Genomic DNA, 14618 nt, shown 5'->3' with positions numbered 1-14618 from the left:
TTGTTCACTCACAGACAGATACTGCTTTGAAGTCATCTAGGATAAAGTATCAGCACACTAAGGTATAGTGGCTGATTTTAATAGCTAAACTGTACATGAAAATGCACTATCCTAAAATATTTTACTGCTGCATGTGTTAATTTTGTTTAATGCAGGACTCAGATGCATCAGAGCTGCCTTTTTTAGTTATTCTAGGGAAGGCTGTGTAGTGCTGAGTGGTATTGCTTGCATGAAAATTTAAATGCTTTTGTGCCATATTTATGATGCTGCTATAACCACTGATGTAAGCAGGGTAGCTTGGGAGTGAGGAAGATTTTGAGGGCTGAAGAACTTGTGCAAACAGCTTCTAAATGGTATTTTTTGTTAATGAGTGAGTATCGATACATTGTTACTCTGTTTAAAAAGACATATCTAAGTACAGAACAGTGTAAAGATCACCTCTAACAAATACTTGTTTTCACTGAATTTTAGGGATACAGCAGGCCAGGAGAGATTCCGCACAATCACAACAGCTTACTACAGAGGAGCCATGGTAAGTGCTCTCACTTTAAAAAAATTAGGCACAACTAATGTAACTGGTTTGCTCTTCTTAAGGTTATATCATGTAAGTCTTCGACTGGAGTATTAGATAATTGTGGCTTGAGACGTGGGGAATAAAATTTGTGATTTGGTTGGGGTTTTCTTGTTTTGTGCTTTTCTATGCTTTGTCTGGGCCTGTTTTTGTGATGAAACTTCAAGCCTTATTGTCTTTTTTAATATAATTAATTTCTGCAGATTATATTAAGAAGCTAAGTTGCCAAGCTTTAATCAGACAACTTTTTTTAATGCAATCAACCCCTTTAAACATTTGAAATGTTTGAAAAATAGATAATGAATTATTTTAATATTAAAAGTGTATTTCACTGAATTGCTTTTCCTTCAGCCAGTAGAGATTGTAAAATCTAGGCTAGAAGTACAATCACCTACAAAAACTACTGTTACTTTTACCTCCATTAAGAATGACTTGAAGTCAAATGACTGACTTAGAGACTGCAGTCTTTGTGGTACAGCTGCTTGTAATGGTTCTTAATGCTATGATTTGAGATACTTTATGTTGGGACGCTGTTAATTTCAACTTGCTGATTACTAGCTATACTGCTACAACATGTTTGTATTGCTTTGTAAGAACAGATCTGTTCCATTTGTAGGCTGGCTGTGGGTCTGTTACGGAATTCAGATGAGGAGAAATAGTAATGGTTGTGGCTCTGTGTTAGAGCTTTCTAGTACTTAAAAAGGTTTTGGCAGTGACATGGTCTTCTCCCCACCTCCCAGTCCATGGCCAAGGACTTCTCTTTGTCCTACGAGGAATGATTGGCAAGGCAATAAGGAAAGGAGGTGAACCTGGCAATCTGTCCTTAATGCAGCTGTTGTGTCATTTCCCATACTTTGCTAATTGTTGATAGCCCACGCTAGTATACGTACATAACTGTCTGAAAGAGCTAAAGCTTCTGGGAGAGCACCTAGTGTCAGCTTTGCTGTAAGTATCTACTGGCCCCAGCAGATTGGATCTCACAGGTTTGTCATCTTTGACTGCTTAAAGCTACTGCTTCTCAACTTGACTTTAACAATAGAGTCCTGATTGCTGTTGTAGTAGAATTTCTAAACTTCTCCTGACTATAGGCTAATAATTTAAAATTCCACATAGGTGGTGCGTTTTGCCACTGTTAGAGGTCAAAGATGTTAAATAGTAATATTTTGGGTAAATTCTCAGCAATGGCATAATGCTTTGAGAAAGGATTATAGGTGCATAAGTCATATGTTGAATTTCTTGGAAGTATAATCAACAGCATACATCAAAAGTCAACCAATAGTGCTAGCTCATCTAACGAGATTTTCTTAACTTTATTTAGGGAATTATGCTGGTGTATGACATCACAAATGAAAAGTCTTTTGACAACATAAAAAACTGGATAAGAAACATAGAGGAGGTAGGTGCTTTGGAAAGTACTTCTTACTTGTTCTATCTTATGATTTCCCTGGGACAAATAATAATCAAGTAATTATTCACTTCATTATAGTAGCCAACATATATGGCCAAGTTAGACTGTGCAGTGAATGCAACAGTGATTATCAGTGGGGACAATATTATCTCGTTCATCTAGGGATAGAAGGTAGAAAACTTAAGTTTAAGAAGTAAGCATAAAGTATTTCAAAACTGCTCTTACTATATGACTGTTATTGTTCTTTTTTGCTTTTGGGTGTGTCTAAGGAGTGGGAAGGAGCAAGATCTTAGGGTGTCTACCTTTCACTGAGATGATGACAGATCTCTCTAACTTCAGTTGTTACTGTGTTGTGTGTTTTGTCCGATTAGAGATTTTTGACCTTTTCATTTGGTCTTGGGTAAGCTTCCTTCCTGCTAACTTACTGTAAATCGTTTAATGGGACATGCTGTCAACTAGGGATAGGTCATTATGAAGTTAGAGGAGAAACCCTAATTTTAGCAAGCTGTAGTTAGGTAACAGAATCTTACTGGGTTTTTTTCCTTAAACATAAAATCCATGGGCTTCTTGTTGAAGTTTTCTTGCTGAAGTGATTATTACATAAAAATTCTTTTATTAATAATCTATTTTAAAAATGCAAATGTATTGCATAATGATACTTCAGCCAAATACCCTAGATGTCCATGTACCATTTGGAAGTAAAGTATGTGCCGTTACATTTCCAGAATAACTAAATGCATGTGCGCAGCCTGGTACAGAGCTCATGGTACTGTGTTTGATCTGTAGTAATACCGAGGCAAATTTAATCTAGGAGTCTTTATCCAACTTGTTTTAATATTTAAATATTAAATTGCCTGTTTAAAAAGTTAGTTTCTTTCTCAGTAATGCCTTCACATTAGATAACTTTTTAAAAATAAAATGTTCATTTGTGGATGAGTTTGACACGTAAATTTCTTTTAAATATGCACTTTTTGTTTCTGAGAGATTACTTTTTCTTCTTTCAGCATGCCTCTTCAGATGTAGAAAGAATGATCCTGGGTAACAAATGTGACATGAATGAAAAAAGACAAGTCTCAAAAGAAAAAGGCGAGAAGGTAAGCTTTGGTGACTTACCTTGTTCAGAAGCCTACTTAGGATTTTGGCTGCTGGATATTTGGTTATGTTTTAGGCATATGAGAGATAATGGGCCCCAAACCTCTTGTTTCAGAAACTTTTATTTATTATAGGATGCTAGGTTGGGGTTTTTTGTTTAAATGGCACTTGAGTGTCTTCAAGCTTGACTAAACTTGATGGTACTATTGTCTTGAGGGGAAGATCCTGTAAAGAATGTTGAACTTCGCTATAGTGTGAAGTATTCTAAATTTCAATATAAAGCTATGTTTACAATTTGGTCATGTTGTACTCAATCCACCATGGTGGTTACTTGCTCTTGTCGTAAGTTCTGTTATTAAAGCTTAAGTAATTAGTTGTTCTGCAGAAAAAACAAGCAAGTAAGAATGTTATATAATCTATCATGTACACAGCTACAGTAGTGTAGTTGCTAGTAACACAACTTATGGGATGATTGTATGTAATTATCTGGTCCATAAATCCATATCAATGAATGTTCCATATCAATCTTAATGTTCTTTTAGGTCCTAAATAAGTCTTTTTATGAGCAATTAATATCTCTCTTGGTTTTGAATTTACATGAGGGTATGGCTTGTTCTAATATTTTGTCTAATTGTCCAGTAACTTTAATGTTTTTGCAAGAGAAAAGCAGAAATGAAGCTTGTTTGGTTTTGTTTTTAAAGCTTGCTGCAGCATACAGCATCTATTTATTATGAATCTAGGTGAAACATTCCTTTTACAAAGGAACTTCAAAAAAACCTGAAAAACTTTAACCTCTCTTCCAGTTAGCAATTGATTATGGAATCAAGTTTTTGGAGACAAGTGCAAAATCCAGCATAAATGTGGAAGAGGTAAGAGATGCATGTTACGCTTAAGTGTGTTTCTTGAACTACTACTGTGGAGGCATGTTTCATTATCTACTGGGCTTTCTGATCTGATCTGGGATCTGAAATACCAGCTGTGCTCCTGGGTCACCAATCTTGTTATATTTAGAGAGCTACTGTAAAATCCAGCATTTCTTGTTTTCTGGTAATGTCTGGAATTGTTTGGGTTTTTTTAAATGGGTATTAACAGAGTGGTTTACTATTATTGTAGCAAACAGTTGCTTTAGACTTCTGTGCCTGACTACTTAAATTGCAAGTGCTTTTGGACAGGGAATAGGTATAATTTTAGAACAATGCTTTGTGCAGGAAATTAGATTCAAGATTATTTACTTTCAGAATAACATGCTACTGTGTCAAGGAGCCTTCAGGTTACTAATAAATATGTGCTATGCAGATGAGACCGAAGATTTGTATGTTAACCTACAACATCAGCATAGACTGTCATAAGCTGATGTTAGAGGAGGAGAAGGGCTTATAATACTCTATCTGTAGACTTGCAGTCTTTTCCTGCAAATAAATTTTGTGCTAAAAACACAAGATCCCTATTTATCAGAGCATAAGGAAATAGAATCGGAAGGAAGAGTGGCTCAACTCCAGTCTATCTTACCATGAATCACTCTTGTCATTTTGGGGAGGGTGGAGGGAGGATCTTAACTCTATGAAGTGTGGACAACAAAATAATATGATATCAAAAGGCAGTTACATTAAGATACATTCATTCAGATAAGGCATACTTGTTCTTAAATGTTGTTCCTGTACCTAATCATCTAAAAGCCTTTCTATGTGTATGGATGGGATAACTTTTAAAAGCCTTCCAAACATGTACATAATTTAGATTATGCAGCTAACAAATTAACTAGATACTAAAGAGGCTGCTAGTTTAAAATAACATGACTGATGCCAAGCCAGCCAAATGTTTTTTTTCTGATTGCAGGATGATTGTTATACAATATAGTTAGAATGGACTTATTTGCATTGTGCTGCATCTGGAATAGTGCTTGACATGATTTTTGCAGTATCATTATGATTCTTACAGCAGACAATGGAAGTGTGAACATTAGCAGCTAATACCAATGGTGGATAGCAATAGTCTGATAAAAAGTACTTTTCTTCATTAGTTCCTGCAGATGGTTGACTTGCTCTTTATCACATGTTCTGCAATTTCATTTTAACTCCTGTTGGTCATTAAATGTACAACATGAGTTTGTGCTTATTCCACATGACTTGGCTATCTGAATATTTTTTTAAATTGTTACATGAGTAGTGAAGAAAGCATTAAAAAAATGCAGCTGGTTTAGGCATTCAGCAAGTAATGACTTAGTCGTCTTTCCACCAAATGCTTAACTTGTGAGAAATGACACAATTGTGATATTCTTGTGATCAGAAGTGAATTAATTTATTTGTTGTGATTTTATTTGCGTTAAATGAGTGTCCGTGGATATATTCCGAACACAATGAGAGGGGAAGTGTTTACAGGTTTTTTTACTTTGTGGAACTGTCTTTGGATTGTTGATATCTCCAGATAGCCTAAAAGTCTTACTTTTCCCTGCTTCTGGAGAATTGCAGAATTCTGCTACAGAAGTTTCTTTGCTCCTTCATACATTGAAGTCTGAGATGCTGAGATTTGCCAGAGTGATTTTTTTTTTTTTTTTTTTTAATAGGGATGTTGGAAGCATAAATAACTTTATAGATAGTCCAGGAGCAAAACTTTTGGAGGATAGAAAGCAAGCTAACCTTAATGTGACTTCTCAGGCATGCCATCCTCAAACCTCTCTTGAGAGTTTCTAGTTGCGATGCATAGTACAATTTGGCAAAAAAAAAAAAAAAAAGTATTAGTGTGTGTTACTGTATGCAGCCTTCTCTTCAGCAGATTTTTTTTTTTTTTGCCCGAGAGGTATGTGATGGGAAAGTCTGTTCATTTGCTTCAAAGATTGGAGGGATGGAGACTAAAAAGAAATATTTTTTTCTTATAAAGCATGCTTAGTGCAGTTTTAAGTTAACAGCTAGTGTACATAGAATGCCTTGCAACTTGAAGTGCTAGCAATGGCCTACAGAATACTGTATTGTTAATGTGTCTGGTTACTCCAAATCTATCTTGTCTTTAATGTGTCTTGTGACTAACTCTCTTTTTTTCTTTTTTAAATTTTTTTTTATTTCTGTTCCTCACCAGGCATTTTTCACACTTGCACGGGACATTATGACAAAGCTCAACAGAAAAATGGTTTGTATTTCCAATTGGCGTACAAACTAGATACATTGAAATGACTGCTATAATAATTGGCTGAGTAGTAGCCTTATCAAAAAACTCCTGGGGATTACAGTGAATGGTAGATCAAATTTGAGCAAACAGTGCTTTATCACACTTTATTACACATCAGTGTGTAATTGTTCTATATTTTGCATGAACATTAACACTGGGCAGCCTGAAACTGATGTGTTCTTTTGAAATGTAACTGTGTGATCCTTGTTTTATTAAACATCAAATTATGTAGTCACTCTTTCAGCTAACACTTCAGATCTGGATTGTTGGATAAATGTTTCTTTTTAAAATAGGCAGTTTATTGAGTGATTAACAGAGTCTGGGTAATTGAGGAGCTCAAGTTGCAATAAACCTCTGCTCTCATTATTGCTTTGTAACATGGGGGAAGTAGGGAGGGAAACTAGGAAAACTAGACTTATTTTTTCTGCATTTTATGATGTTGATACTCTTTTCTTTCAGAATGACAACAGTTCGTCAGGGGCAGGTGGGCCAGTAAAAATAACAGAAAATCGATCTAAGAAGAGCAGCTTCTTTCGATGCACGCTACTTTGATGAACTTCTAATGATAGACTGCAGCACACTTAGAACCTTTTCTGCTTCTTTGAAAGCACAGGGTCACAAAGCCTCAGAAATAATACCACCAAGCTGCTGCTGAGAGCTCCATTGAACGTAGACTGCGATACACAAAATACCAAGTGGATTTTGCTCACTAAGCCTATTGACCTGTCAGGCTCTTCTTTCTCAGATATGGAAGCTATGAAGTGGAGACACAAATGCAAGAGTTAACTTGTTTTCCTTTTTTTACTTTCTGTTTTATTGCCTGTTGCAAAAGCTGCTATGTTTCTTTTAACTTTGCACATCCATATTGGCCTCTTACTGCCTGTTACAGCACAATCTTACATTTGTATTTGCACAGTTTGACTTGTAAGTAAGATTCTTAACAGATTTGTGCAGGTTTTTCTTTTTAAACAAATTTATTTTCAAGCAGAAGAGCCAGGGGAAAAATTAAGTCTCACTTCCATTATTTTCTATGCTGTATACTTGTGGCCATGACTGCAGTATGGATGTTGACACACTAGTGATGAGAATTACTGTAACAATTGGCATTTAACAATTTGTATGGGGTTTTTCTCTTAGATGCACAAATCTGTTCATGCAGAAGCTGTGGCTTCTATTCTGAATGTAGAGTGTTGCTTTTCTTTCTTTACCAGACTTCGCAAAGTTGTGTTCTGCATTGCCAGTCACTGTCTGATTCACAGATGCACCTTTCAGTTATTTGAATAAACACAGTGTCTTTCCTCACTTAACTTCCCTTTGTTAGCTGAAACTGTCTGCACCTTTTTTTGTTTCTGATGAAGTACACTCTGGAGTTGAAATCGTCACAAATTGGCCTCATCACTATCACTTAAGTGGCTTGTGGAAGCTGAATGCATGACTTTTGAGTAACCTCTTTATGGATACATTTGTTCAGAAATGACTGCTTCTAAAGGTGACTTCCATTTCTACTGTAATTCTAAGGATAGTTCGTTAATGTCTGTAAGCATTGACCCTGACAACAGCGGTGTCCAAAAACTAGCTTCCTGTGCAGTTGCTGAAACTTATCAAGTTCTGGCACTAAGGAAGCAGTCACATTAGGGCTATAATGTACTATTAGTTATGGAGTTAATGCTGAATGTGTGAAGCCCTCTTTGGTCTGCTCAAGCAGTTAAGTTATTTTTTCATCAAAAACTGGTACAGTGACCTAGACTGTTAGAAGCAGAGTTGAAACATAGTTGCCTTTTTTTACTCAACTGAGCATTGTATAACCTAGTCTTTGTTCTACTACTTTTTTATTGTCTTCTGAAAAATTTCCTCAACGAACAATTAAAACAGGTGCTTTAGTTCTGTTGATGTGCCAAACTTGGACCATTGTAAGCTTTAACTACAAGTTTGTGTCCAGCATGTTTGTTATTAGGGGATAGGTGCATTCTTTCATTGTCAAAGTTAATGTCTGATGTGCTTGCTTTTGCCTCACTACATTATCTAGAGTTGTAAACAGTGAGTTGGTCGTTACCACAGATAACTGCTTCATTTTGTGGTGTCAGGTACTGAATTTGTCATCTCTGGGTCTGTTGTAAATATTTCGAAAGTGAACGGGGGGGCCAATAGCATTAGATTTAAAGACTTTTGATTTTAAAAGGTTTAACATTAGTTGCTGGTTCCATAAAGTTTTGAGTGGTTATCAACCTGTCCCCACATGTAGTTTAGTCGAAATAGTTATTGTAACTAGATGGTGAATCTCAAACTGCTGTTGCTGCACTAAAACAGAAAAATCTTCATGGCAACAAGGTTTAGTGAAAATACAAAGCAACCCTAACTGCTCTGTTGTCTACCCTTGATGTTTTTCTCGGACAGGCTGAAGCAGTTATGTTTTCTGTATGGTTTAAAAAAGTGCTTCTATACAGAAAGTGTTGTGACACCAATTATGAATGTTGTTTATTTTTAGTAATTTACCTCTGACTTATTTGGTGTCGTAATACTTTGATTTTTATCTCAGGGGTTGTCTGGAAACCAAAACTGACATGTTCTGTGTTTGGCACCGTTTACAGAATGCTTTGTATTGTTTTCCCTGTCTTCGCTGTGTGGTTAAATGTTCATTCAATATTAGTCTCCATGAACTTCCCTTTGAAAGAGCCTGTAAGTAGTAGGGTCTATGAAGTGCTTCTTGAAGCAGCAGCGAATTGGGGTATCTGCTCTGTATGGGGGGGGGAGAAAAAAAACTTGCTATTTTCTTACATTTAGCTGTGCTAAACTGTACATAAATGTGAGGTAAGACCATAGGAAATTCACTTTATGCATGATAAAATAATGCAGTAAATATTTCACTTTGCTTAATGTTCATGTAAAGTTCATCTTTTTCTATTTGTAGAAGAATTTAATGCAATTTTGTTGTCCCCTGCTGAAACTGAAGAATTCTAATTTCATGTGGTCTTATGGATAAGGTAAAATGCAGATTTTGCTCTCTTTCTTTGTTGTTTTGCCCCCACCCCTCTTCTCCAGCAGTATTAGATGGCTAGTGGCTGCACTTTATCGGTGTGCTAACTTTTGGTCAGTATAGACCTTTTTCTGTGTACAGTCTGCCTTGTCAGACATTGAAAAATGTGCTGTATCTTAGCGTGCAAATCAGCTGTATGTTTTACTGCAAAGTTTTTTAGCTATATTTTCCTTTAGACAAGCAGGTGATGATAAATGGTATGTTCTGCCTATGCATCAGATGCTGGGTACTGCAGGCTTTTCTAATATCACTATGATTGTTTTGTGCAGTCTCTGTTGCTACTTTGCTCAAGACTATATAATCTAAATTGTGAAGGACTCTTAACTATACCTCAGTCAACTAGTTAGTATTCTAATGTCCATTAGAATGAAAGTCATATAATTATTCATTAAGCAGCAAATGTATTTCTGTTTTATTCCAGAAATTGCCATTAACCTTTCAGGAAAAGCAGACATTTTTTGGTGGATTTCGATACAACAAAAATGCTGCTTATGCTATGGAGTTTTATGAAATCTTTCCCTCAGCCCCATGTCTGTGCACTATATCTTGACCAATATTTTTCTAAATGGTTTAAAAAAAAAAAAACAAAAAAAAAAAAAAAAACAAAAACAAAAAAACCCCCACTGGTCTCAGTGCTTTGCAATTTTAACTTTCAGTCTGTGCTCAGCAAAACATGCACAAGAAGTTTTTGTTGACTGTATATAGAATACTTGATTTACTTACTATCTGGAAGTTCTATTATTGCTAAAGCTTAAACCACTCATGAAACTTAACGCAGCTCACTTCACTATTTGGGGGACAGTCTCAAAAATGCTAATTAACTTTTCAGACCTGTAGTTCTTTTTACAGAAAGTGTTTCCCATTGTAAGTACCTTTCCCATACTAGTCTGCTGAAGTCAAGTGAATTAAGTGGATCATTTTCACAAGTGAATAAAGGGGTCTTGAATATACATATCACATTAAGATATTGTGAGTGGATAATGATTTGAAAGTACATGAATAATATGTAAAATGCATAAATGTGTTATTTGTGAAAATGCATCTGTTTGGTTATCTATTAATGTAACTGAAATTTTGCAATGTTAAACTTCTTAAGGATTGGTCTGTAGGTGATAATAGGTCTTTTTTACTCCTCCATTCACTGAACTGCTTATGCCATTCTTATTCTTATAAATAAAACTTGTATTTCTTTCCTCCACAAAAGCAGGATTTCAATTGATTTTTCTTGTTTCTGGTGAATTTAAGTATTTTAGTGCATTCCTATGGCCTTACAAACATTTTTGCAAATAAAACTTCAGTTATTTTAATGCTATATAGCTACTAAATTCAGAATAAGAAGTATAGTCCTTGAGAAAATGCTTAATTTTGAAATAGGATTGTTCTACTGTGTGTGTTTAAGCACATTTTATCTCTGGTATAAAGGTGTAATGTGAAAAGCTCCTGCAGAGAAAAGTGAACTTGTCATGTGGTTAACTTGTAAACCTAATCATTAATTGTGTATTGATGTGTATAGACAAAAAAACCCAACCCCTAAAAAAACCCTTCACACCCCAATGGTTTTATTATTCCATGTGAACTTTTTTACAACAATGTGTGTCTCAAATAAAAGTTACATAATGAAAAGTATTGGAGTATTTTGTATGAAATATTCCATGTAGTTTTTATACAGTTGGCATTTCCACTCTATTTTCAGTACATCTCTTGTGGAAGGGTGCCCAGCTGAGTTGCACCTGTAAAGCTTTGCTGAACTTCAGTGGCAAACCACAAGGGTTTTTGTATGGCTTTGCTTGATCCTAAACTTGACTGTTCTTTAGATTTCTCCTGCAATTCCTCTATTCCTGTAGTTATTGCTTAAATTTAAGTATATTATTTCAATGACCTTCAGCTTCATAAGGAACCATTTTCCAGACATTTAGTGTCATGAAATACCCTTCCAAAGTAACTTCTGAGCAATGCCAGTAAAGATAACATGAGACACAATCTCCAGTTTGATTTAGGATTATCTACTCACTTAAGCTGTTAATATTTCTTTGTTGTTGTTGTTGTTGTTGTTGTTGCTGTTTTAAATCAGTGTTATGTGAAAGGTAAGGCTCTTAAGTAACCTGAGGCACAAATATCACTAATTAATATAGCAAATACTGTTTGTCCAGCTTCCTTCAACACTGAATATTGAGGGATTTGACAGAAATATTTGTTGGCTATTATATTAGCAATAGTTCTTGACTTTCAAATTATTGTGGTTTGGCAGTAACTCACAACTGGTATGAAAATTAGGAAACCTAAGGAAAGAATGGTTTTGTCTACCCAAGACAAAAGCAGATGAATAGTTGAGACACCCAAGTGGGCACCCTAAGGAATAAATGGGAAATACATGGATGACAGGTAGCTTCTAAAATCCGTGCTTTTTACATGTTCATTTAATAAACTGTATTTAGCTGAAAGAATGCATTGTCTTTCTACCTTAAGCAACGGAAAGCTAGAGTTACATTCTTGTTACACCTTATTATTTGTTGGTTTTGTTTTGTTGTGTGGTTTTGTTTTTTTCAGACTGCTTCTGCCAGACAAGTTTGCTGCTTTAGGTCCAGCTGTTTAAACATTATTTTGCAGATGCCCTTGATCTGAACTGGTTCTAGATGCTCAGCAGTCCTAAAATCACTTCTGCAAATCCTTCAGTTCTCCCAGGAGTTAGCGGCATGCATCTGCATCCCAATAACATTTTAAATACATTTGCATTCTCTGTTTGTTAAAAGGAAATAGCAGGCATACACAGCTTAAAAATGGTGATTTGTTACAGTTCCTGGATCTTTTTTTGGTTGCAGACTAGCAAGGAAGGGATGCTATCCAGAGGGACCTTTACAGGCTTGAGAGGTGGGCCTGTGCGAACCTCCTGAAGTTCAACAAGGCCAACTGCAAGGTCCTGCACATGGGTCAGGGCAACCCCAAGCACAAATACAGGCTGGTCGATGAGTGGGTTGAGAGCAGCCTGGAAGAGAAGGACTTGGGGGTATTAGTGGATGAAAACCTGAATATGAGCCGGCACTGTGCGCTTGCAGCCCAGAAAACCAGTCGCATTCTGGGCTGCATCAAAAGTGTGGCTAGCAGGTTGAGGGAGTTGATTCTGCCCCTCTGCTCTCCTGAAACCCCACCTGCAGTACTGCATTCAGCTGTGGGGCCACCAACATAAGACGGACATGGACCTGTTGGAGCAAGTCCAGAGGAGGGCTGGAGCACCTGTCCTGTGAAGACAGGCTGAGAGAGCTGGGGTTGTTCAGCCTGGAGAAGAGAAGGCTCCAGGGAGACCTTACAGCAGCCTTCCAGTACCTAAAGGGGCCTACAAGAAATCTGGAGAGGGATTTTTGACAAGGGGATGTAGTGATAGGACAAGGGGTAATGGCTTTAAAGTGAAAGGGGGTGGATGTAGATTAGATGTAAGGAAGAAGTTCTTCGCTGTGATGGTGGTGAGGCACTGGAACAGGTTGCCCAGAGAGGTTGTGGCTGCCCCATCCCTGGAAGTGTTCCAGGCCAGGCTGGATGGGGCTTGAGCAGCCTGGTCTGGTGAAAGGTGTCCCTGCCTACGGCAGGGGGGCTGGATCTAGATGATCTTTAAGGTCCTTTCTAACCCAAACCATTCTATGATTCTATGATTTACTATACAAATGGTGCACAGTTGTAGAACAGAGGTAAGTTGTTAGTACACATGTAGGATGTGTCCAGCTTTTATAATCTGGTAAATTGCCTTTTTCCTAAATGATTCTTTTTCCAACTTGGTTGACTAGCAGCTCTTTAGAATTCTTGAACTATACCAAAATCATCAATATAATGTAAGACTTTAAAATAATTTTTCTTCAGAAAGGTTCTAATCTTCAGGAGATACATAAATGAAGCTTTTAGGTTGCGTATTGTTACTCATGCTGTCTAGAGGTTTAAAGAAAGGGCATGGAAAGGAATGCAAAACATGCTGAAGAGAGAATTTTTAGTGCTCTAGGATGTTTTGTAGTTGCTTCAGAAATCTTTTACTGTCTTAAGCAGAGCACATCAGCACTAAACTGCTGGTGTGAACAAATGTTACAAATTCCTCTGAGCACATACTCAGTACATATTCTTCCTTCAATTTGTGAAATAAAGTTAAGTTTTGAGCAGGATCCAAGCATTTTCCTCGCCTGAGGAATTAACATATTTAACGAATTGTGGAAAGTGTGCATAACTTGAACTCTACTCTTGTATGCATTGTACTGACTTCAAAGTGAACAAAAATTCTGTAAACAATCACAAAGTATTGAGAATCTCGCCCTATTAAATACCTTCCTTGAGTAGATGATTGAGGTTATTTACTGCAGTTGTGACTTTTTGTGCTTATGCCACCACTCCAAAGGAGTGTCCATGATACACAGCTACACTTGGTATCCCAAGGCCTTGTGTTAGGCAGTGGTGTCTCAGATTGATGGATTTGTTTCAAAATGTTTTTTGATTTCTCAGGGAAATGTCACCATTGTGGTCACTAACCTTTCTGACTTGGTTTAATACCCTTGCGGAACAGCATAAAGAGATGGTGCTATTGTGAACATACTTGTATTTGGATTTCGGTACTATTTCACCCACTTACGTAATTTTGTTGGACTGCTGTAAAGAAAAGTGCAGTAAAGTGCAGACTTTACTTACCCAATTAACTACAAGTGAAGTGCAACTTATTGTGTCAATTTTACTTTTTTTTTTTTTTTTTAGGAAAAGTTGAATGTTTACTTTAAAGGCTGTTTGCAAATCCTTAGTGTTACTTTACTTTTTTTTTTTTTCCTTCCAGGCAAGATAGCAACTAACTAGCTCTGGTATGTATTCTAGATGAAGGAATTAATTTTTCCAAGAAGCCTGAGCAAGTTCTGTCCATGAGATTAATGTCTAATGCTGCCACATACCGCTTCTGAACATCCTCACCTGAAACGCAATGACTTTGTAAAACACGCATTTATGCTCTGAACCAATAAACTACAGGGAAAAGGCAACCACCTGTGTCTTAAATACCGTTTGTAAGTAATTTTCCAGAACAGCACTGTGCTTGAACCTAGGCCGTGGCTACGCCCCTCCCTGTGCCAAGTGTGGGGATGGGCAATCCTTTAAAAACAGTATTCAACTAATTAACTGTTAAAGAGCTAGCACACGCTGCTCCATCACTCTGCAGGTATTTTATCTGTTTCAAGGGAGAGGAGGGGAAAAAAAACAGCGAAGCCGTTCTAAAACCGGAGTGGGTACGGCGCGACCCCGCTTCCCGCCCAGCGCCGCCTGAGGGGAGCGGCGCGGCCCGCCCAGCCTCAGGCCCTCCGCGCCCTCCTCACAGCCCGCGGGCGGCCGAGGCCGCG

At 37.1% G+C, this 14618-nt stretch overlaps 1 protein-coding gene across 8 annotated transcripts in view; it reads left to right on the top strand.

The window, feature by feature from the left end:
• RAB8B (RAB8B, member RAS oncogene family) overlaps positions 1–14264 on the top strand; it is a 32198-nt gene extending 17934 nt beyond the window's left edge. The window contains exons 3-10 of one of the 8 annotated variants that reach the window (XR_007507469.1): positions 472–532; positions 1890–1967; positions 2984–3073; positions 3875–3940; positions 6144–6194; positions 6693–6717; positions 6847–9214; positions 14066–14264. Coding sequence is in view for 5 of the 8 variants with exons in the window: in XM_049812154.1 (XP_049668111.1) it covers positions 472–532; positions 1890–1967; positions 2984–3073; positions 3875–3940; positions 6144–6194; positions 6693–6717; positions 6847–7019 (544 nt within the window). In the remaining 3 variants the exon portion in view is untranslated. Of the gene's footprint in view, positions 1–471; positions 533–1889; positions 1968–2983; positions 3074–3874; positions 3941–6143; positions 6195–6692; positions 10894–14065 lie in introns of those variants that run through there. The other 7 variants (XR_007507470.1, XR_007507468.1, XM_049812159.1 and 4 more) reach the window with 7 other exon arrangements.
• Positions 14265–14618: the final 354 nt, after the last annotated feature.

The sequence above is a fragment of the Accipiter gentilis genome, chromosome 10 (assembly GCF_929443795.1).
Source record: "Accipiter gentilis chromosome 10, bAccGen1.1, whole genome shotgun sequence".
NCBI lineage: Eukaryota > Metazoa > Chordata > Aves > Accipitriformes > Accipitridae > Astur > Astur gentilis.
This window is presented reverse-complemented; position numbering and strand designations above follow the sequence as displayed.